Source organism: Amblyomma maculatum, chromosome 3 (genome assembly GCF_055883805.1).
Source record: "Amblyomma maculatum isolate TAMU_Amacu chromosome 3, ASM5588380v1, whole genome shotgun sequence".
NCBI lineage: Eukaryota > Metazoa > Arthropoda > Arachnida > Ixodida > Ixodidae > Amblyomma > Amblyomma maculatum.
In genome coordinates this window covers 42,376,261-42,401,211 of record NC_139346.1, presented here as the reverse complement: position 1 = coordinate 42,401,211, position 24,951 = coordinate 42,376,261, and the positions used below count along the sequence as shown (strand labels likewise).

Genomic DNA, 24,951 nt, shown 5'->3' with positions numbered 1-24,951 from the left:
CCATTTTTACCGGTGGGTGTCCGGCGGTGGGTTTCGAACTAGCCAGCCTGCTCTCATGAAGTACAGGCTGGTGGGGCATACAGTAAATATGTTGACCGTCGTATAAGCCTCACTGGGCAAAATCTCCGCTATGCCTTCAGTCACCAAGCGTCGCACTTCAGCATTGTACTGACTCATTAGAGCAGGCGTCTTGCTCAGTCTTTTCTCCAGCAGGCGAAATTGTTTTTCTGCTTCTGCTCAATTATCTTGAAGATCGACTTGCTCCTTCCAAGGAAGCTTCACCTCATACCGCTGATCAATAACTTTTACGGTCTTAGTAAAGCCTCCCAGAGATACTTGTCGGAGATATCTTGCTGTGTATCGGAGACTCCAATGCTATCCAACTCCCAGAAACGTCTCAAAACAGGCTTAACTTGTTGGTCTGCAGCCGTAGTTCTTAGCACGACTGCATGGGCGCAAGTGACATCTTTCCAGGGGACTGAAGTTTGCCCCTGCACTGCCCAGCCAAACACTGTTTCAAGTGTTGCTAGCCTGCCGCCCAGTTTCGTAATATTCCAGATAACAACTCCCAAAAGTGATCTCAGCCCACCAGCACATCGATCCTTGCTGTATTGGGATAACAGCATTTGTCAACCGGTGGCAAAAAAAGCTCGTGGAGAGTCTCCATAACCCGTTCATCCGGACAAGAAATGGCCTGTTCGCATACAGTAGGTGTTTCCAAGGCTTCAAATTTGAACTGAGAGTTGGGATCGTCCTGCACCAATAAACACACCTCAACGCGCCGGAATGTGCGCTGCTTTTGCCGTACTCTGAAAACACCAATCGACAGTTTATTACGAGCAATTTGCAATCAAGTTTCTTAGAGCAGTCTTCTGTAATAAATGTTCTCTGACTGCCGCTGTCAAAAAGAACTCGGGAAATTTTTCTAGCTTTACTTGCCTTGTTCAGGGCTGTCACGGTAGGCATTAAGACGGTGCTGTGAGTGGGGTCTTCTGATCCTGAAGCATTCAAGTTTACTGCTGCACCCATTCGTTGGCCGACCGTGCGTTCTCTGCTTCGTTGATTGCAAGGTCGCATAACGCTGTCGCATGTCTGCGCTTGTACTTTTTGCAGCTGATATTGACTCTGCATTGCCTCGAACGGTGTCCATGCTTCATACACCGAAAGCATCCGCATTTCGCTGTTAATATCGTTTTTCTTTCTTTTACTGACACCTTCGATTGGCACTCTTGGCTGTCGTGACCTTTTGATTCGCAGAATAGGCATGCCATGCAAGATGCTGCGCCATGCAGGGCTGAGGCGGCAGAAGGGTGAAAGTTCCTTCCTTGAATCCGTGCCTTGTGCCCATCAAAATGAGAAGTAGGCTTACCATGCGGGTCGTCGGGCCTATCCTCCATCGTCCTCTCGCGGCTCTGCAGCTCGAAGCGGAAGACCCTCAGCAGAGATTGCAGAGGCGACACCTGTGCGGTGTCTGATGGCGAGCTCGGTGATCCAGAATCATGGCTCATCGTTGACGTCGTCGCCTTGTGGGCTTTGGCATACGAGCTGCGAAAGCCCAGGAACAACTCCTTCAGCAGAGCACGGAGAAGGACAGGATACAACATCGCCTGGTAGCCAGCTTCCTCGTTGCCCAGTGCCTTGAATCCCCACATGTGAACATGCACTTCATCATAGAGCCGCAAGGCTGCAACATTCTTCGCAGATAACACAGGGTTCACATCAATCAGGCCTTGCATGTGATCCTGAATCAACGCTTCCTTATCACCAAAGCGCTGCTGCAAGATGTCGACCGCATCGCTTTAGCAATCACCCGATGCTTGCAGTCCGGCGATCGCTGTCTTGTCCTCCCCTGTCAGCAGCTTCTTTAGGTAATTAAGGCAATCTATGTTGGAAAGCTCACTGTTCTTGTGGATTGCCAGCTCGAACTGTTCCCAGAATGACTGCCAGTTTTTTCGCGGCCGTCGAATTTTCCAACTCCAGCTTAGAAAGTTTAATTTTCTGAGCCGCGGAACTGGTACCAATTGAAGCTTGAATCTGGATCTCCTTAGTCCTGCTTGCATGTTCGGCTTCATCGTTCCTCAGTTTTAGAGGACAGATACAGGTAGTGACTATGTCGCAATATTCGATGACGTGTTCAAATGCAGCATGTGCTTCATCTTCTTTAACGGTAGGTTCTATTGCCGCATCCACATCGTTAAGCTGCTGTTTCACCAATTGCAAACGTTCGATGAGAACGCTCACCTTTTCGATTGGGGGTGGTGGCTCGGCGCCCAAGATCTCGTCCGTTTCTTTGGTCAGCCGCGTAGGTTGGCTTCTGATGGTCTTTCTCTTTTTCCTCAGAGCATCCATGTCGTTGGTCATTTTAGTCGATAGGCCCGGTCGATAATCCTGAATTCCGTTACCGGGTTTCGGCACAAAAACGTTTTACTGGTGTAACTGATTCCCTTCGTTTATGTTATTGTCGTCTTAAGTAATTTCGTTTATTTACAACAAACAGTTAACGAACCAACACAACTTCTTTAATAGGGGAGCAAGAGCTCGGAAAGAGGCATGCTCATCGATGGGGCTTCGTGTTCGTTCTGCCCGCATTCCTTTTCCCTCTGGTCGGAGGGGGTCCGCGGTCCGCTTGTCCCGACGTTGGCCCCTCTCCCACGGCATCCCGCAGAGGGTGACCCGGGGAGGAACTGTCGCCGGCCATAAATTACTGAAAGGCGCCTGTTTAGTGTCAGGCAACCACTTTTACGCAAAGGGAGAGTACACATTTCTAGGATGCAAAAAAGGGAGAAAAACGCAGGTTTCAACACAAAGGATCTGCAATACTATGCGCAGATGGAGCCATTAAAGCTATCGCATTCATGCCTTTCAGTGTTCCCTGAGATATTTTTTGCTTAATTCGTATGGTTCGCAGGTGCAGCGCTGGCGAGACCGGAAAAACTAAAACGTCGCATATTTAGGTCACCGCCACAGAAGTGTCGCTTGCGCGACACTCCTGTGGCGGTGTTTGACGTTTTCCTCGACGATGACCCACGCATGCAATGCAGCTCGACAAAGATGGAGGCGCCGCTAGTCCAAAGCATCGCAGATACGGGGCCAGTTTATTAACTGTGCTGTCTCCCTGACAAGCTTCAGCGATGATGCTACGGGCGACTTGCGTTGCTTATTCTCGAGGGACATGTTTTTTAAGCTACAAAAACTTTACTGTAAATTGTGCTGTGGAAATGAGAATGCCTGGCCTTATAAAGCCTGAGTAATGAAGGTTTTTTTTTATTAGATTTTGGAACGTATGTGCCAAAGACACTCCGCCGGACTAAGAGCTATTGACGCATCTCAAAAATGACTTCTGCTTATAGAACAATACGACATTGAGAAAAAAATGAAGAGCGTTCAGACACAGAAAGCGCTCTTATTTCTCTAGAACTCTTTAATACTACGTTTCGCTCCATGATAAAGCTTCATTGATCGACAACATTATTTGTGACGAGATGTTCGCGTATATAACATAAAACTGAATTCGTAAGGCCTGTAAGGTTAGACGCGATGGTATGAAAAGAATTTTGACTGAGCAAAATCTACGTATATGAAGATAAAATTTCCCTCGCGCAGAGATGTCCAAATTACACGCCTCTTCCTATAGTGCGCACAACCACGCGACCAGTTACTTGATTTCCTATGTTCTCTTCCCGATTCCCTGATAGCGCCAATTACCCTCCTCTAGTTCTACTGAAGGCGCCAGCTTTGCTAGTTCACTTTGCGTAGCGAGACCATTAGGGCATACACCTGAATGCAGATTTGTTCATTCAAATTCCTATCGAGAACTAACCGAAGAGGTGCATGCAAATTAGTCAGCGACATAGACCCTAAAATCTGCTTGAAAAGCGGTTGCGCTATAGTTGACTTGTAAACCCCAAAATTGTTTATTAGCACATCCCTGGCCAATAGTTCGCATAAAAGCAAACTTTATTGTAGCGTTTAATTTAAAAAGTTTTTATTCACGATTCGATATTTCCAATAACCATATGTCGAGAAACATGCTCGGTACCGAATGACCACGTACTGACCGGGCCTCACTGTATTCCGCGATGCCGTATGACCCCCTGTGTCAGAAAGGCTCGTATCACCATTGCAGTGGTTCTAACACCGAAATGTGCAGGAGCCTAGAGAAAACATTACGCATGGCATTCAACTTGATTCCACGCAAGTTACTTCATATCAAAATCTTAATGCAAAAGGTCTCTGTGCAGCTTTCGAGCTTTCGGAGTGGTGTCATACCATTTCTCTTCTCATTTAGTAATTTAGTTAGTTATATGGGGTTATATGGTGACCACTGACCACCTTCAGCACGGCCTTTGCAGGCCATAGTTGTTCGAAACTAAACCCCGAAGGAGCACAGCAGGGTTAGCAGAAATGACCACGATCGCGCTTATTTCGCATGCTACCAAGGTGATGTTGAAAAATCTCCAAGGTAGGCTGCAGCAGTATGTGGATCGGGAGCTTCCGGACGTGCAAGCTGGGTTTCGCAAGGGCAGAGGAACTAGAGACCAAATTGCCAACCTTCGCTGGATCATGGAAAAAGCAAGAGAGTTATAGAAACCCATCTACTTCTGCTTTATTGATTATGCGAAAGCGTTTGACTGCGTAGATCACAGCAGATTGTGTCAAGCTCTCCAAGAGATGGGAGTTCCAATTCACCTCATCTGTCTCCTCAGGAACCTGTATGAAGGACAAGAGGCCACCGTCAGAACTGGGCATGGTCTTACTGATTGGTTTCCGATTGAGAAAGGAGTGAGAGAAGGCTGAATACTGTCGCCCTGCCTATTTAACCTATATGCTGAGTGCATCATGAGGAAAGCCGATCTGGACGAGTCTTCAGTTGGAGCGAAGATTGCTGGAAAACGTATCAACAACCTCAGATATGCGGATGATGCCACTTTAATGGCAGAAAGTGAAGTGGAACTCAAGAGACTTCTGATGCGCGTACAAGAAGAGAGTGAGAAGTTTGGGCTTAAACTGAACATTAAAAAGACAAAGATCATGGCGTCTTGCCCTATCAAGTCCTGGAGCATCAATGGACAAGAAGTGGAAGCTGTGACAGATTTTCTCTTCTTGGGCTCCAAGATTACCTCGGAAGGAGATTGCAGCCATGAAATTAGGAGACGCCTGCTTCTGGGAAAGAGAGCAATGGTTAACCTTGACCGCCTAGTAAAGAGCAGAGACATTAGTCTGCCAACCAAGATCCGAATAACTCGTGCCATAGTCTTTCCAGTTATGATGTATGGATGCGAGAGTTGGACTGTGAAAAAGGCTGACCGCCGAAGAATTGACGCGTTTGAATTGTGGTGCTGGCGAAGACTCTTGAGAGTTCCTTGGACTGCCAGAAGATCAAATTAGTCGATATTGTCGACCATAAACCCTGACTCCTCATTGGAGGGTCAAATTCTAAAATTAAAGCTCAGCTACTTTGGTCATCTGATGAGAAGAGAGGAGTCGCTGGAGAAAGATTTGATGTTGGGAAAGGTTGAGGGTCGCCGGAGAAGGGGTAGGCAGCGAACGCGATGGTTAGATGGCATCCTCGAGGCACTGCAGATGAAGTTATGTGATGTTAGGAAGATAGTGAGAGACGGGAAAGCGTGGCGTGACATGGTCCATAGGGTCACGAAGAGTCGGACACAACTGAACGACTGAACTGAACTGAACTGATATGGGGTTTTATGGCACATAAGCAACCATGGCTATCTTGCGCCAAGCACAAGGTTAGATGATCTGTCAGATGTCTTGGGTTATCATACTTATATTTGATTTAAAACATTGGCTTTCTTCAGAAATGCGCAAAGTGACGAATGCTTGTTCTCCTAAAAGTAATGCAGTGTGAAGTGGAATGGGTTCCTTGTAAAATACAGTAAAATATTTTTTCGGGTGCTCTTCAAGTTGTGAGCATGAGATTAAAATATGATTAACTGTGAGCTCCTGTCCACACATTTCACACACAGGTTTGTCTTTCTTTGTAGTTATGGGTGAAGTGTGTGTGACCTATGCGTAGGAGACATAAATATATCTCGATGAATCGCTTCTGATCATGGCATGATAGCCATTTTCCTAAAATGGGCTTTATGAACATGAAGGACTTTCGCATCATACGGAGTTTTTGCTTCGTGGATAATTTCTTAGCCCTTTGATTTACAGAGGAAACGACAGATTGCGAGCAACTAAGAGATATCGGGCTTGAGACTTTTCGTACTAGGTGCCCAGAGTTGAAGATTACCTATTGGGTTTCATTCCAGAGTTACTTGCAATTCCTCGGCGCACACCTGCAATTCCTGCGAGGAGATCTATGTTGGAGATGTGAGCCTAGGGCCATAAAACAGTTTCTTCGTTTCCCGTCAAGACATTCTAAGATCGTAAAAAGGGCAATTTCGAGTGCTGCGTTTCTGTCAGCTCTGGCGAAGTCCGGCCACCACCAGATAGAGCAAAGTCTTCAGCAGCAAACAGGTCAGCTACAATGCGCTGAGTACTCCTTTATCATGCTTTGCAGCGACAGAACACCTGTTACGGGAATAAAAGCAATTCAATAAAGAAAATTTGCTGTGCTTTAGCCCTCGTTGACCATAGTTCAATTGCGAAAGCAACGGAGGAAGCTTAATTTGCCTGCTACATTATTGGGGACACTTAAGGTCATCCTTTAAGGGTATGACGCGAGAGCGTAAGATAGTAGCCCACATATAGGCGCACGCTTCCACCAAGCCGTATGGACGTGCCTGCATGTCGTAGGGGTTACGAGAAAGCAAACAGTTCTGGCAGGCTGATTTTGATGTCACCTTCTCATATGACAGGAGAGACGCGAGTTAGCCGCTCCTGCTCGTGGCATAGAGGTACTACGCCTTTTCACGGCGTAGCTGCGCCCATCCGAGGTCTCGCTGTGGCTGTCGTAGTGTTGCTTTCACAACAAAAGCACGACCTCACGAAGAGAATGGAAAGAAAAAATTGATAATCCCGCACGTCCATGGACTGACCCACGACATTATGGATTTTGACAAGAGGCAAGGGATACGAGTTGTGTGCCCAGCATTTACCAAGGCGGGAAGCATGCGTGCTCGTGTCAACCGGCAAAAGAAAAAACAACCATATCACACACCAAACAGGATTCGGTGATTGTTTCGAAGGGGTGGCTTATACAATCCTCCTGCCCTATGGAAAGCCATACAAATTGCGAACGGGAAGGTGCCTGAAGGATAGGAGCAAAAAGCACGCAACATCAGTTTCACTTATCTCCGCCTGCCATTTTGCAAAGCATTGCAGCGAGTAGAAAATAAACAAAAAACACAAAAGGAAACAAACACGCACATGTAAGCCCAATCTGCATGAAGTGAAAGTCCTGGAAAGGAATCGACACCGGATAACACGAGATATCCTGGAATCATGGGCTGTACATAATAAAGAAGAGTAGTCTGTAAGTACACCATCAATGTCGTTAGCAAAGAAAAAGAAATTAAACTGTTTTTTGAGTCGAGCGCAAGGCAGAGGAAAGCAAGAGATTGACGAGATTGGACGAGGAAACAAACATCCCGGGTTTCCAATAAACCATTTTAGCTGCCAGTGCAGCTTGGCCTTGTTCTGCGTGTTTCTTACTGCGTCGACTTTGTTTTCGATTCTGCTGTAACAAAAGAACCTGCACTATGTACCAAGTGAGTTATCCACGCTCTTAATAGCATATCTACATCCGACTGTATCACGTAATTGCCTTGGTGTCAGCCGAAAATTGAGACATATTGAGACTTGTTTGCCACAAAAACGAATGTAAGGGAAATTTTTTTTTTCGTGGATAAAAGCGACTGTTCTAGGCGCTCTAGTGTGCAAAGGCGAAGCATGAGCGTCCCCCAGTTGTTCACCAGAATTACAAGCAAGAGAAGGCAAACTTTGAAAAACAAAACACTCTTTGATAATATCAAACTAGTACAGGCACGCTTATTTGAGAAAGCATCCCCAAATAACGCCCGCTGTGCCCAGAATAATGTCTGCGCGCACAGAACATGCCAGACAGCCTTGCGCGCCGACTTGCGGCCAAATATTTTCCTACAGTCAGGGGCGCATCACAGCTGCAGTTGTTTTTGCGCCATTTAACCCCTTATAACTGACACACTTCGTCTCTGTAGGCCTCACGTAATGAATCAGTGAGAAGTAGCAATGAAGTAAAAATATAACTGAACTATTCAGAAGGTTGCTGTTTCAAGAAATAATTTATTAAAAACGAAGGGTAATGAATTTTAAGCATTCGATTACAAGTAATCATGTACGCACAATTTTGAAACACACCTGCGTTCAATTTACGCAAAAGAGGATTGCGTGGAATGTTTGGCATGAACTTTTGTGCGTATCCGTTCCGCCACGTTTCATTCATTCATTCATCATCAGCCTGACTCTACCCACTGCAGGGCGAAGGCCTCTCCAATATTTCTCCACTTAACCCGGTTCTGTGCTAGCTGCATCCACATGACCCCTGCGATATTCTTAACCTCACCAGCCCACCTAACTTTATGCCGCCCCCTGCTACGCTTTCCTTACCTTGGAATCCAGTTTGTTACCCTAAGCGACCATCGGTTATTCCGTCACGTTTGGGATGGTACAAATATTTTGAGGTTAATGTAAGCATGACAGAGCCGAACGATGAGCTAGTTGGTCACACATCTCTTGGAAGAAGGCAGCAGAGCAGGTCCTTCTGTGCGTGTGTGTGCCTCTTGTGCTTTGTGTTGGTGTTACCTGCTCTGCTGCCTTCTTTCAAGAAATGTAAGCATAGTTTCTATGGAACATGCAGTTCTCGCGCGTAGCCATTTTCTTCCGACTGGAGCGGCGCAGGGGATTTATTTCCATAGGAAATGTTTACTGTAGTGTCTCCCAGACCTCGCCTGTACGGTAGCCGCGAAACGCTAGCGAATGAGACACTGACAAAATGGCACATTAAAACTAAATGTTTCTACACTCTTAATGTGATGCACATAAAGTTCCAGTTATTAAGCGGAGCTTGTTTTTTAAAAAGTTCCGCTTATATATGTTTGACAGTGTTCCAGATAAAACTCGACTGTATATGTGAAACAACGTTGCCTCTAAATTTTAAGAGTTTTATGTGGAACATAGATGTAACTGGAACACCGTTCCACGTATTCTGGACGTTGTTTCAACCTATCTGCTGGCTTATCTGCTCGACACTAATGCTCGACAGGGGTGCCTAACTTGCTTGGTGGTTGAGCTATTCGATGGCTTCACTGCTCGAAGTCACTGCCCGGCAGAAGTGTCCCACTTGGCTGATTTTCTCGATTGCTGCTCGACATCACAGCCCGACAGGGGAGCCAAACGTGCTTGGCAGTTGAGTAGAATCACACTGCAGTCTTTGGTGTGCTGGGAGCAATGATACTGATTCAGTATCTGGCAGCAATTAACTGCATTACAAGAGCTCTTGTACATGTGAGACAAACTTTTCCACCGTTGACATTACTTTTAAACTGATAGGTATACAGTGTTTAGTGTTTACCTGACCCCACGTCTGGTCGGAATTGTCTGATGTTAGCTGCTGCTGATGTACTTGCAATCACAGGAAACTAACGTGCAGGGATTTTATGAATAGCAGAATGAAATAATTAGAATTATGTTGATGAGGCAGAACGATCAGCAGAAGACAGTACACAGTATAAAAAAGTGAATAATGGTTCAAAGTGAGCCTCAGTTCGCAAGCCAACGTTTAGACATAGCTTCTCTTCAGTTGGGCTTGACAAATATCACGGGCAGGATGCACGTTTTGTCTCAAAAGAAGAAAGACGAGCAGAGCAAAGAATGAAAAAATGCTTTTTTAAGAGGGTTTTTCAGTACTGAGAAGTCATGGTTCAGTAACTTGAAAATTAAAATAAGGAGGTAACAGCAGGAGACAAAAGTGGAAGGCTAAGCTGCATAGTTGATGTACAAGCACCTATAAAAGCCTTCAGGAGAGCAAACTTAGAATAAAAATTGAACTGTTGCAAATCTACGCATATAGCAAGGACCTGAATGGTGTTTTGATCGCTTCCTTGTTTGACCTTTGCAATACATCCGTCAACGTCGGGCAGATTCTTTAAATAGAAGAAATAAATTTGGCTTTCCATTGTTTCAGACATTAAGAAACCGTTTTATATTTTCTTGCTGCTTTGGCATTTTTATTTTCCTTTTCAGGTAATCAGATTTGTCATCCCGCTCAAGGTAAGTTATAGTTTTTGGAAGCAACTTTTTGAGAACGTCTGAGACCAAAGCATACAACTATTGTGAACCACAACCTTTATGTGTAGTGAGACACTCGAATTCAACATAATGAAAGCTGCACAAATGATGCCCTTTAATAAAATATATGCGGACACAAATAATCTGTTATACCACTACTAATGCTTCCAAGTGAATTGTAACGTGAGTAAACAGTTGAGCGAATGCACTCATAAATATTCGTGATCTCAGCGAATTGTAAGGATGAAGAGGTGCCATCAGAAATAAGCCTTTAAATGGGGTTCGTGGAGTAGTGTGTGCATATTGTTATTCACTAAGACTAAAATATTTTTTATCGTTAGATTACAATATTTTTCCTAAGCGATAAAGCGATATTTATGGTGTGTTTCGTGATTTCAAGAAATGAGATGCAATATCATTGAAAATGCACAAGGCAAGCTGGGATAGTGGCTTAACCGTGAGGGAAAGAAATAACATGGAAGTAATAACTGAAAGAATAACATGTGGAAATATGAAAATTAAAGAAAACAAATGGGTATAATACGTAGTGGCTGGCTTGCTGGTTCGTGATACAGAAGTATAGAGTGCAATACTGGCAGGGACAAAAAAGGGGATGCAAACACAGTGCCTGTGTATGTGTCCCCGTTTCTTTTTCCTTTCATTATTGCGCTGTATATATCTGAACCAGTAGGCGACGTGAATTTTTAAAGTATCTGTTCTTGAAGCAATTTGAGTAAGAATACAAAGGTGTGTGTGACACAAAATTTGGTCACAATGTATGTCACAACTATAAGCTGGTTTCCTGAGCGTTTCCAAAGATCACATCACAGGCGATCAGGGTTATTAAAGATTGCCACATTGAAGAGATAAAACTTCTCTTGTAAAATAATCTGTAAACCAAGTTGTTCATGTTCACAGAAAAAGCGGACTCTCACATAGGTTTGCTGTTTGTGCCGATTTTGTGGCCCATAAAGCAATCAGTACCTTAGCCACAGCATATTGTACACCTTGAATAAATAAAACATTTAACTTAGCAACAAAGCTGTGTGACTAGCTTCCACGATAATACCTCAGTGGCACTTGAACGTTTCGTTATCCGCAACCAACTTGCACCTGGAGTAGTTCTAGCTTCTCCAAAACAGATTTCAGCTGTAAAGTTATGAGATATATCTCAATTGGCTGATATTCACAGAGTACGGTTTGAAGTAATCCTAAAGGTTCGCCAAACGAATTGGGGTATGTCAGGCCGAGGATGAAGTGCGTCGTCAAACACAAGAATAAAGCTTGTTCAAAGCTAGTTCCCGCTATTAAGCGAACAGTATGTTTCCCAAACATGACTTAGTTCTTCCTCTGCCACTAAAATACACGATCCAGGGGAAGCTCCAATCGAGTTTCGTCCTTTCAACGAAAAAAATAGAAATGTTTTTTATTGTGATTATAATGATTAAAATAAAATAATCAATTAATAGCATTATTTGCGACAAATTATTGCTGGTTTGTATACCATACAAGTCAGTATATTTATATATACTGTCTGTCGTACATGAAACAGATATCGAGTTCATATTTATGCATTGCACATCTATACAGAAACTTTCTTGCTAATACTGAATTTAAGCAAGAAGAATGAAATATTAGCGGCAGAAGATGGGCATTTATGCATTGCATTCTGTGGTAAGGCTCTTTGCCAACCACTATGAAGGGTACGCAATGCAAAATAATATTCGTGACATTTTCCTTTGTATGCAACGATTTGTGTGTATTGGATTTCAAACCTTCAATAGCCTTATTGAATTTAATACATTTGTGTTGAGATGGAACGCAGCTTTTCTGTGGCAAAGGTAGCTGTTAGAACGAAGTCTTCAAGCTGTAGCTTTTGCTTCCCTTCGATGAGCTTGGCTTCCAATATGTCAACCGTATTCTCAAAGCGAAGCTTTTGCTCAAACGTAAGCTGAAATCGAACAATAATCATGGACAGCAATGAACCAACTTTTGAATCCTTGATTCTCTACTAGAAATATTTATTCATTACTTTCAGCAGAACATACACCTCCTTGCTCTCACCTATTGGTTGGCCAAGTTTAGAACAAGTCTCCATTTAGCAAACAAAATTGATAACTTTGTACCTTTCATACCCCATACAAACACAAGTATTATTTTACATTGAAATATAATATTGACAATGCATATTTCCGCGTTCTCGATCATTCTTCCCATACTAACTTTCTGTTGATTTCCTGGAGGGCGCGATTGTCATTATGACTTTCTTTGGCACTGTTCCCTCTTTTAAAATCAGTTACATTATTTTCATACCAATAGTCCTCTGCAGTGACCAGCTATAATTAATCTCTTTACTGTGTCCCGCAAATCCGCCTCGAAGAAATTAGCCAGGCTGCTTCGTTTATGGCTGAAATGCGCTGTTTATGTGTTCACACATTATTTTATTATAAGAAATTTTAAAATAGCTTTTCCTAATTTCGCAGTTCGTGCCCAAAGCTCTCAACGCGTTTTTAGCCTCCTATCACAAAAACAATGTCTTTCATCAAGTAACATTTTTTCTATGGTTACAGCGTGTGGTCACTCGCGGAAGAGATGCATATACTCTCGTTTGTCTTATGTAGCAACTAACTATCTTATATCTTGAAATGGAGTTTCGTTCTTTAAGTGCTGGATATGCATTTCTACCCAATTTTGAAAAGTAGTATTGCGCTCTTTATTTTTAAAACAAACAACAACGGACAGTAATATAGTAAACAATTCACTGCATAACTTGACTATATGGGCAATAGCATTAACCAATTAGCACTGTAAACGTTTTACCTATTGGCATTATACCTGCATACTCCTCCCATCCAACCTTCTGCATAGCTTCTTCCACCATGTTCTGAATAATAGCAAGAAGGTGACACTCATAAGAGTGAATGGCAATAAGCACAAGAAAAGTAGCCCTAATTAATAAAACTGGGCCTGGACATCAGGCTCCCGCCATGAAAAGAAATATTCACTTGACTGGCAATATTTCTCAGTAACTTCAGAAAATTTTATTTCATTACGCGGCTTTTGGATTCATAACACATTAGAAGCTGATAAAACAAAACTTTAGTTAAAATGAACCATCACAAATCTTCCCTTTGCTAAATTTTCATAACATGTTCTGCACTACGATTTAGCATAGCAGTGTCTAGCTGCAAACTGATACATATAAAACGCAGGCACACGCTATAGCGCTTTACACACACAGACGATGATTTTTGTCCTTACTTCATAAATTTTGTTTCTTGTTGTTTATTATTAATTTTTGTACACCGATACTGATCTTCAGGAACCATTAGACTTCCATTCTGTGAATAATTGAAATAGTTATTTGATCGATTACTCAGTACATTTCCTTCATTAGCATAATGAAACATTCCCTTTTCATTGTGAGCATATTGAACAACTTTGATCCCTCTGTTTTAAAGTTTTCATTTCTTCAGCTATAATTATTTAATCAATTAAACACTCTCAATTTTCTCGTCAGCATCATAAGGTACTGACTTTTCATTATGACCATTTTGACAACTTGACAGCTTTAAATACCTCATTTTCGATTATTTTATTAATCAAATAGACAGTACAAATATTAATGATTACCATAATCAATCATCGGCTTTTTATTTTGGGCATTTTGACACATTTGAGCTACCTCTTTCAATTTGTTAACTTTTTAATTTCCTTAATTATTCCATTGTAATGTTTTCATTTAATCGCCATTGCATATAACATAATCAACCATTATTCAATACAAATATGAATTACTACGATATATTTTTTTTTTCAACGCAGCCCCCGGCTATTTCCGACAACTGTTGCCGACAACTACAACGCCGACGGCTTTCCGGCCAAACAAGTTGTATAAGCTCTCGCTTAAAAATTACTTACCCCACCTGTTAAAGTTCCATGCGCCACAGCCGAGTGTCCTCGTAAAATACACCATTCCAAGGGCAATGTTGCATTGGTGAACAGTTCCACGGTGCGTATGCATGTGTGTCATTCAGTGCAGTGAGCTCTTCTTTGCCCACTTATATCTCCTGCCAAACTTGGCCAATACATTATTTGAAGAATGGTGTTAGAATGATGGACTGTAAGGAGATATAAATCACAGCTGTGAAAATATACACAACCACATCCACATGCACGAAAATATTATAACTTATCGACTAATATCAGGTGGTAACAAGGAGATGACGCTTTGTACTTGAGTGGTATATACATGACCAATTCAAAAATAGACTAAAATCTCAACGGGTACAACTTTAATCCTATAGACCAAATAGTAAATTAATCAGAGTAAATTGAGCCAAACAGCATAGATAAGATTTCTGGACTATTCTGTGTTCTTTTTGTCTTATATGGATTAACACAGGGCGCGACACAGGCTATGAGAGGATTCCTTTGTGGGCATCTCGGTATATGTGTACCATGAGGGAACCCTATAACTGACTTCGCACACCACATGGGAGACGCGATTTTTGCCTCCATCGAAACGAGGCCGCCTCGACCAGAAGAGAACCTGTGTACTTGCATTCGGCAGCCTTTGGTTCATTGCTTACAGCCATGGTGCAAGATATATAGGTGGGGACACAGCGGACCGCGCCTGTTCCAGATAAAGTCCCCTAGTTCGTCTAAGCCGTACCAGATGGCAGTTCGCTCAGCGGCCTGTGACGTAGTGGGAAGCAAGGCTTTTCTATTGAGGGCCATTTTCTTGTAAACTGGGGCCGATGATGAGCGAAAAATAATTTTGCCGCGTTGTTTTTGTCTAGGTCCATTATTAAGCGCAATTGCGTGAATCTGTGGCTTCGTGAAAGCCTAAATAAAAACGTAGAAGGCGAAAAATGTTTCCCGTGGAATTTGAACCTGCTGCACGAATAGGCGGCAGCACCTTGACGGCAAAGCATTAACCATCGGTCGTTTCGTTTGTTTCTTGACTGTGCATCTTTGGTTCTCCCTTTGCTGTGCCCGCTCAACTTTTCGGCCTGTCGACGTGCATTTGTTTGATCCTTAGCCTCCTCGAACTGTGTTCTGCTAGCTCCCACTGAATCCCCCCCCCCCCCTTCTCACTCTACCTATAACATTACTTCTATTTTCGATGGAGGCGAAAAGCAAGGCGCCCGTGTGCTGTGCGATGTCAGTGCACGTTAAAGAACCCCAGGTGGTCGAAATTTCCGGAGTCCTCCACTACGGCGTCTCTCATAGCCTGAGTTGCTTTGGGACGTTAAACCCTACAAACCAAACCAACCATCCTTTCTCTCTTTCTTTTATCCTCAGTGTACAGTACAGAGGTTAAGGGAATTTCACAACAATGGAAAAAGAACACCAAGTATGATTTATTCAATACAAAATAATAGAGTTAATTTATTGTTAACAGCTTTTTTGAATCTACATTACAGATTGACGAACAGTATGTGATGTGGTGCGCCAAAGCAGCATATAAATCAGTCGATGAACACAAATATATTACTCACTGTTGTATGGAACTTTTGGAGTTGGATGGGATGAATGATGCTAGTTAAAAATGCGGGCAAGAAATTTAATTAATTGCAGGTTCTTAGAAATTATGATTGTGCACATGCCACCGTATTGCAATGGCGCACTGAGACTTTTCATGGTTACGACAATATGAAATGAAGTGTGATGGTTGCTGCGCATACGGACCATGCAGAGGACCTAGCTCATTGAAACCTATATATTAGAGCACAAAATTTTCATTGCCGAACTAAACTTGAGGACAATTTTCTGTGGCAATGTGGTGGAAGCTACGGAGCCGAAACGCGCCATCTCACTCCGCACAAGCATATAGTGCCTCTAGAAATTTCACAGTGGATGCTCCGGAATGTTAAACCATTACGGAACCATTAAGCTTATGATTGTATCAGGCTTAAACTACAGTACTAGCTAGTACAGTGGGAGTTTAATAGACAGCGTTCATGTCGATAACTGCGCGGCCTGTCGACAATCTCGTAAAGCGCAAGAGCGTAGGCGGGGCCGGGTGGGATGCGTCGGCCGCTTTTCTCCGCCCATTTCTGCGCGCGTTCGTATCACTCGTCTGCTTTTGACAGCGTACGTCGTGCGCGTTGCCGAAACCGCAGCCGAAGCCAGGTACTTGGAACTACGTGGCGTAGTAATACAGTTATGAAATCCCCGCCCTCGTAGCTTTGACTCCATTGCCACAGAAAGTTGTCCCCGAGTTTAGTTGGTCCCTTTCTCGTCGTCGGCGTAGCCCAGAATTCTGTGCGCTGACGACTTGTTATATTACAGAGGCGACAGCGGCCCCAGCCCACCCGGTGAACTTGGCAGCGTGTCAACTAGCTTCGTCACTACCTGCGTGTCTACAACATGTGCACGTTAAAGAACCCCAGGTGGTCGAAATTTCCGGAGTCCTCCACTACGGCGTCTCTCATAGCCTGAGTCGCTTTGGGACGTTAAACCCCACAAACCAACCAACCAACCAACAACATGGACAAGATTTGTAAAGGGGGCAAGGCGGGCGCAATTGGTTACGCGTCCCTGTGATCGTGCAGTCGGGAAAGCCTTAAATCACGGCAGTATTTGTTCTGGTTTTTGTACGCATAACTCGTCCGTACTTTATTTCTCTTGCTTATTCCATTCTTCCAATCAGTCGTTTGCACGTTATTGATTTGTGCGGTATAGAAGTGGTACGGGCGCGGTTCCATTTCCTTCATTAAGTGGTTACGAATACCCTATGAAGTTTTGTATTTTTCTCCCATTCTCCAAATCGAACGCAGGATTCGCTTTGTCTGCTCTATTTACGCTGTCCAAAGTGAGAAAACTGCTTACTCGGGGCCTTCGATTGAATAACCATGACTTAACGCCTGAGTACTGTAGTACTCTCTCTCCCATATTTCAAAATAAAGTGCAACTTCAATCTTTTCTTCGCTTCGTTGTTAGGATTTAAATTACATCAATAGTATTGACTAGTCAATAAATTATTCTGGACTTCGCTTCTGCAGTGATGCACGGCTTAAGAATAAAGTGCTACAGTGATGCTTCTGGCGACGACAGAGAACATTTTCGGGCCATGCAAACAGCTCACGCAGGAGAAACGCGCCGTGCGATATCAGCAGCTTGCTATCGCAAAGGCGCCGTCGATGTTTGTGTATTTTTCTTACAGCGAAGATTCACCGCTACATCGACGCTGGCGCTGCGATCAGCGGCCCGGTTCGCACACACGGATACAGACACACCCGGTTCGCACACACACACACACGGATACAGACACAAATACACAAAATAGAGAAGCACACGTGACAACGCATTTGTATAGTAAAGCCACGTCAGACCTAAAAACAAAGTAAAATAGGCAGTCGCAAACTAAAACCCATAAAACAGCCAAAAGGCTAAAAACATCAGTGAATAAAACCGATTTTCTAGGCAAAAGTCGCGTCAGTCATAAAAATCAACAACAAACAAGTAGAGGTGTAACAGCAAGTGAACCAGCAGATTACACGTCCTAAAAGGCTAGCTCCTTATCTATGAGGGTTAACGAGGTTGAGCTAATATATTTTTCCCCTTTTTATTATTAAAGGCCTTTTCTCACCGTTTTTCATTATTAAAGGCAGTGAGTCCTTTTTAATAATGAAAAGCGGTGAAAAATATATTAGCTCAACCTCGTTAACACTACTAGATAAAGAGCTAGCCTTTATAGGACATGTGCGATCTGCTGGTTCACTCGCTCTTACACCTCTACTTGCTTGCAGGGAAAGTTTATAAACCTAAACTCAATTTTATAATAAACGCAATTTTATAAACTTAAACGCAATTCTAAACAGCCGTATTTATTAGATAAATGTCTACAATGCCAGTTTTCAGATCGCAGCGACGCGTGCAATAGTAAAACAAAAACAAAAATATTTTGGTTGTGTGCTTGCTTGAATAGGAAATTTCCAGCGTCCATCCATCACTCTGTCTGTCTTGACGAGAACAAAATGAGTTATGTGTTGCGCTACGTCAATGTCGATTATAGTTTCATGTTTTCTGCGCTGATGTGGCCAGATGGCGGACAGAATTAGGATTGCAGAAAATGTCATTTTCTTCTGTCTTGAAAGTACTTGACGGTGAAACTGACACAAATATCTAAAGGACTTCAGCATGCACATAGATTATTTTACCGCGATTCTACTGGGACCCTACTTCCGCTTCTCGCCGATATTTGTATGTGTACGTGGTCCTTGTTCAACTTCAAAAATAATTCCAAATAGCTCTTCACGGTTCCGGGTGAACTTAAATTTAATGGTAACCCGACGAAAACATCTTCTCTGGCACCTGCATTTAGTCGCTTAGCCATCGCACCCCTGCAGAACGGGCAGCGTGTGTCGCCCTGTTTATTTAATTTGACCGTCGCCTTGACGTTCTCTCCGTGATCAATGAAACAAAACAACCCGCTACTACGGCACTGACCTCATAAACAATGAGGCGGTTCCAAATAAACCAATACAGAGTTTCCTTTAAAACAAAATTTAAGGTATGCTAGCCAGGTGAACCAAACGGCAAGGGGCAGGGTGCAGTAAGGCGATGAATTATGAGAAAAGTAAGAACTCGCGTTTTTCACAATACCGAATAGCCTATATATAAACCGCCTATTTTGATAAATGAACCAGTTGTAACAGTGACGCTACTTCGGCGGGTAACTTTGATGGGCGGTAATATAATTTTTTAAGAATGTTCTGAGCAAATCTTCATTAGTAAAAGCCTTGGACCATGGGCACTACTTCATTCTACAATAACAGAAGGTTAACCCATGTCACCTTCGATTCTTGTTGTAAGCCTAGAAACGTTTTCATGACAGCCATTCGTGATACAAAAGTACATTGCCTTTTATTCAACGTGTCGCAAAAGCTCGGTAATAAAAGAAAAGTTTGAATACTCATATCTCACAAAGGTGTCTCAGCTGTCCGTAAAGAAGCAGAGTCTTCAAACGAAGCAGGGCTTCGTGGCCTTCGAGACAAAAATAAGAGGCCTGAATTTCATGTAGAGCACCTACATTTTAGCTGTCGCCGGTAAATCTGTAGCAAGGAACAAATTTCACTTTATAGTTGATTACGTCAAGCAGTTCTTTATTCCTGTCAAATCGACGGTGACCGATGACCAAGAAAGACAAATCTCGATGGAACGATCATCCCATCGTCCAACTGAGGCCTTAATGCGAAAGTGCTGAATGCCATAATACTAAAGATTCTTTAGGTAGTTAATCGTTTTCTGTGTGTTTGATGCGTTTCAAATAAAGTGTTTTTTATGTTGTTTTTACTCAGGTGTCCATGCGGGCTCACCATTTGCTTTTTTTTTTAGACATCAAAAATAAGTACTCCAAGCCACGTTATGCCGAGACGCTCTAATCATGTGATGTTGTTACTGGAAATTTGGTGATTATTGATTTTTTAATACAGTCAGAAAATCATCTTCCTTTATTGCTTTGCATTTCAGCTTTTCGGCATTAGGGATACGCGCGCGCGGTGCCACTCTATCTTCATGCAACGATTTTCTCAGTCATATTTCGCTTTCTTTCCTTATTTCCCGTTTATCCCCTCTGCAAATGCACAATAGCCTACTGGTTATCGCCGAATTACCCTCCATGCTATTTAGTTCTTTTATTTTCCCGTCTCACTTTCTCAGACATCATTCGCGTTTCGCAGGAGCCTTTCGCACGACAGCGCGAAAATTTAACCTACTAATTGTAAGGTTGAGAGTGTCTTCATTTTGTTGTTTGTTGTGTGTGTGTGTGTGTGTGTGTGCGTGCGTGCGTGCGTGGAAGACACACATACATTTTCTCTCTCTCTCTCTGTGCACTGCCTTCCACGCTCTGCACAACTCAAGCCGATACAAGATGTTAGAAACTTAAGGGAACTTACTGACCTGACGATTGGTCATAATACGGCTGTTCAGAAAAGGTGGGCAGCACAGCCAGTAGCTAACAGTAATTGAAACTGAGGCAGCAAGCGTTGTCCTCGGACATGAACCATGCAGGGGGCGAGGGCGCCTCTTTGTCAGTGCTCGAGCTGCTTCGCAAATCTCTCGATTCTTTCTGTTTACGACGAGGTATTTCAATGTTTATTTCCAGCATTTAAAAGAAGCTGATAAGAGCAGATGAGAGGTCATCGGCGCTTATGAGGAGTAATGCCACATTCCGCTCCTAATCTGCGCCAACCCGCTGCGGATATTTTGTTGATGTTCTTGCTCTTCCGATTTATCGCTCATCGCGCCTCAAACTCGCTTAGCCTCTCCGTGCGTAGCTGCGGCCAAATGTCTGACCGCAAGTATGTAATGACCCACTGAGACCGCAGTGCCACAACATATTTCACTCGCCCTCACAGCAACCCGAGGCGTCCTAATCGTGGAATGCACCGCAGCGGCTGGAGCATCGTCGTTTTTGATACCTGAGGCCTATACAGTAACAGACGACAGCGTTTTTTTCTATTACTTTTTTCCGCTTTTTTTTTTCAGAATGTGTTACGCGATTGTGTGCTTACGTAACCTGGCACGTGAAACTTAAGTAAAAAATTGGAACAAAAGGCTAAATTTTCTATGGCCCAAGCTAACCATTGGACAATTTCTATGGAAAAGAAGAAGAGTGTAGGGATCCGAAACTGGCAAAGACAGATCAGGAAGAAATATTTCTTTCATAACCAGATCAATAGGCAGTGCTCTACGTTTTTAACCTAGGTCTGGGTACCTTAGAAGACGCAGCTACGAAAAGAAATATAGCAAAGAAGGCGAAAGAATTTAGAATTTGCTGCAAATCTGCAGCAACAACTAAACAATTTTCTAATCAAGCGCGATTGTTATCCATCAGGATCTCGATGCAGGCGCAGTAACTTTCTCTGAGTCATTGGAGTTAAAGGACTTCACTGTTGGGTAAATCATCAGACATCTTATAGTAGCGCGAACAAAAAACACACACACATAGCGCTCATCCTGTACCCTGTCTTGTGTGTGTTTTTTGTTCGCGCTACTATAAGATGTCTGAAGTACTGCACCAACTAGGCCGACAACACATCTTACTGGGTAAATCATAATGCGGTAAAACTTAGCAAAACGGAACACTGGTGGCTGAAAAGCAGAAAGATAACGTAAGTGTAGAAATAAAAATTTAATAACTGGGATCCCGAAATAGAAATATTAAATAATGATGCGGCAATTACCCTGACCTTTAGCCTACCTAATAAAGTTTAGGCAGAATAGAAGAATAGGTAGCCTGACGACCCTCCGTAGCATACAAACGGAAAGAATAATGGATTTTTGCGAAAACAAAAACTAAATGAACAAGCGATAAGGTATGGCCCTCTGTGCGATAGCCGACGTATCAAAATAAGGATTGCTACTAGTCTGAGTAAAGGAGAAAGAAACAAAAAGGCGCATATGCTTGTTTCATGTACGCCTTCGTCTAAAGGAACGAAGATTTTCTCCGTACCAGGTATGACATTTTACTTGTTGCGAGCCCAATGACGTCAGTAACGGGGCTGGAGTACAGGGTCTAAAGTTTGTCAAATAATGAAGAGTGTGTTGCTGGCCTAGTTGGTACTGGTCGACAATTATGGAATGGCAGACAAGGACAAAGGGCCGAGGTACGCACATACAAACTGCCCTGCACTTTCTACTTTATTTTGCACACGTTGTGATCCCCGCTTTATTCTATGATGTTTTTCAGATTATCAGTAGTTCGCTTCGCTCATTTCTGTTTCGTTGATACAAGCAGGATACAGAAAGGAGCTGCCTATCCATCGAAATGATTGCCGTATACACACTCCCTCCTCACGCTTTATCCCATGTTGGAATCCTTGATGCATCCATAAATGAATTGAACAAACTAAATAAGATTTCAAAAAAGCATCTTCGCAAGTTATTTAAGCTGTCAGTGGATGTGACAGTGCATAGTTTTAATTCAACGTTGCATCACCAATGGCCCAGCACTGTGCGCTTCAGTTCATGTAATCCCACGGTTAGACTTCGCTAACTAGAACGTCCCGTTGAAAGCTGGCCTCGGAAGGTTTTCCTTTCTATTTTAACGTTGACGTACGTCAAAGAAAAGAATCACGTTATTGTTGGCGTGTCTTTTTTATCCAGCAAGTTAGTCTCGAGTCCACGACTCAGTCGGCTATTCTTTGTGCCTAAAAATAAGGTCTGCGGTAGGACGGTCAGAGCTAAGTATATTAAAGCACCACGCATAAAACAATACTAGGTAGGATTTTCGAAACGCACAAAATGCACCACGTGGTCTAACTGAAACCAACGACAAATTATGCATTTATTCTCCTTTGTATCTTCACCTATCTCCCTATTATTAATTAGCCTTCTGAAAATTATCTTGTCCGCATCAGACGTACTTCAGTTCTTTAAAAATAGGCTCTCGTACAACATGAAATGACGAAAAAGGGGCCAGAGGCATCAGTCACTTCCATTATTGTATTGAGGTCGAGGAACAAAGGGGTGACGGGTTGTACGTGTCTTGTAGACTTTTTTGGCTGCTGTCTATTGCCAAGCCCGCTTATAAAATGAAAAAAAGATGCGGCCTACTATCGCAAGGGCTGAAGGTTCGGAAAACGTATCAGGATGAAGTTCGTTGCTGCACTAGTACTGTCATTCGTGGCTGTCGCCTATGGACAAGTAAAGGTAGGCGCTCAAATAACCCTCGCACTATTTTAAACATTGAAGTGTGAAAGAGTTTAGAAGTAATTCCTGTGGTGAGGAAAAAAAACAGTGACCAGCCATCCATTCAAAGCGTGCTAGATAACAGCGTTCTCACAAATTGCGTTGACCCGTTCTACTGGTCAGCAAGAAACTCTTGCGTCATTATTGATTTCCAAGCTTATACGGTTTGATGCTATTTTAATTCGGACACAAAATTTTGTTTCCGACTTCACAACGAAATATTTAATATTCAAATCAAAATTCCTCTCGAAATAGAGCATGGTACAGTTCCCCAGGCGGCTGCAAAAAAGGCACAGTCATGCGTGACGAGTGTAAGCCCGCCCGTCCTCATTTTATCTACAGGTATGTATTGCTTGACGTGTGACTGGCGGCTGGCAATCTGAACGGGGAAACGGTAATCACGCATCTTTGTAGAATGAAATAGGCTTCCTATTCTTAAAGTTCATGTATGTGTAGAAAATATACCTTGCTTCAACTTTGACACCGGGTGGCCCGTACGACGCTGCGCATATAGCAGCCGAATACGGAGCTGCATCAATCACTATTTTACCTAAGATTACTACTTCAAAAAAGAATGTCTCGTGTTGCATTTGTCAATGGCTACGGGAAACTGCCTATTTAACGTAGCATTTGGAAATAAGGCCTTAAGCAAGAGCAAGAGCCCAATATATATTTTTTGTTAACGGCGAGAAACTGAGCAGGTCATAGGTTAAACAGCTTGCTGTTAATACCCAACTCGTCGTTGATAAAAGGCACTTACTGCAATATTATTTTTGTCGGAAGGATTATTAAATGTCGGTTCGGAAACAAGGAATCGAACATGCACAATTCTGCTTAGTTTGCACGCGAAAACGTTCAAGTTTATTATTGTACCGCTTCCGTTTTCTCTGCCATAATTTCCTGCCCGGAGCACGGAGCACAACCGCCTCTGCGCGGCAAGCGAAGTGGACATAACGATCATAATAAACGGTGATAGCGGTTCAGCTATCCTTGATACGAGTTTCATGAGCGTTCGTCATCTGCCGCTGCTGCAGTCACTTCTGCAGCTTCGATCTTCTGCTTCTCGGCAAGAGGGTAGTTGTGCTTCTCGTTCCACGATTGTCTCGACAGCTTCTCTAGCACGGCGTATTATCCTAAATTAAATGAAGAAGCAGAGTAGATGCAACTTCATGAAGATTATGTTCAGTTAACAGAGCAAGTAACTTGTGCGGTAGAACTTAATGGGGACGACGATGTTTGCTGCACGGCGCGATAGGGTGTTTTCGTTTTACAAGAGGCGTGATTGGCTACGGCGAAAGTATACTGCTCTCGTGCCTGGGCACAACCATAAAGATGTCGGCTATACAAAGCATGTTGAAGACAACCGTGTTTGATGCGCAGCGCGAGATTAAACAACGCGAGGCGCCAGAGTACGTGCTGTCATCTGTGGAACGAATGAGGTACCGGGTCATGGAATAACGCGAAACTTGCAAGCCAATGAGCGTAGTTGAGCTAAAGCTGTAAAAAGCTTTGTGAGGATCTTTTTTCGATGTGATAAAATCTACTGCGCCTTCATGCGAACCATGGATGCAGGGCCAGATGAGAGACAGCTACAGTTTAGACGACGGGAAAGAAAAGTGATCGAAGGGACGGAACGTCGCTTTGCCCCTCCTATCGCACCAAGGAGAGGACATCGCCTACTCATAGGTCGGTGGCTCCCTCTTCTTGGGGAAATCTGTAGATGCGTATCTGAATAACCCTAGTAACGCTGCTGTGCGGCCCTTGTAGAAACAATGCTCAAAGCAGTGTTGAAATCAAAATCTCTGATTATGCACACTAAACTAGGAAGAGCAAATATTTCAAAGGTTCTGCCAAAGTATTTCAAAAATAATATAGCACAATTCATTGCACAATAAATGCGTCGAGCGCCAGCCAGCGAACCACTATTGTTAGCTTCCAGTGAGACGCAAGGACTCCCTCTTTCGGTAAATAACATTTAAAATTTAAGCCTACAGCTTATCTCTTACCTGCTAG

The 24,951-nt window shown here is 43.2% G+C and overlaps 1 protein-coding gene across 1 annotated transcript in view; it reads left to right on the top strand.

The window, feature by feature from the left end:
* Positions 1 to 22,792: 22,792 nt before the first annotated feature.
* LOC146194651 (Golgi-associated plant pathogenesis-related protein 1-like) overlaps positions 22,793 to 24,951 on the top strand; it is a 56,536-nt gene continuing 54,377 nt past the window's right edge. Inside the window, exon 1 of the mRNA XM_084597487.1 lies at positions 22,793 to 22,899. Within this exon, the coding sequence (XP_084453613.1) occupies positions 22,840 to 22,899 (60 nt within the window). The 5' untranslated portion in view covers positions 22,793 to 22,839. The remainder of the gene's footprint in view (positions 22,900 to 24,951) is intronic.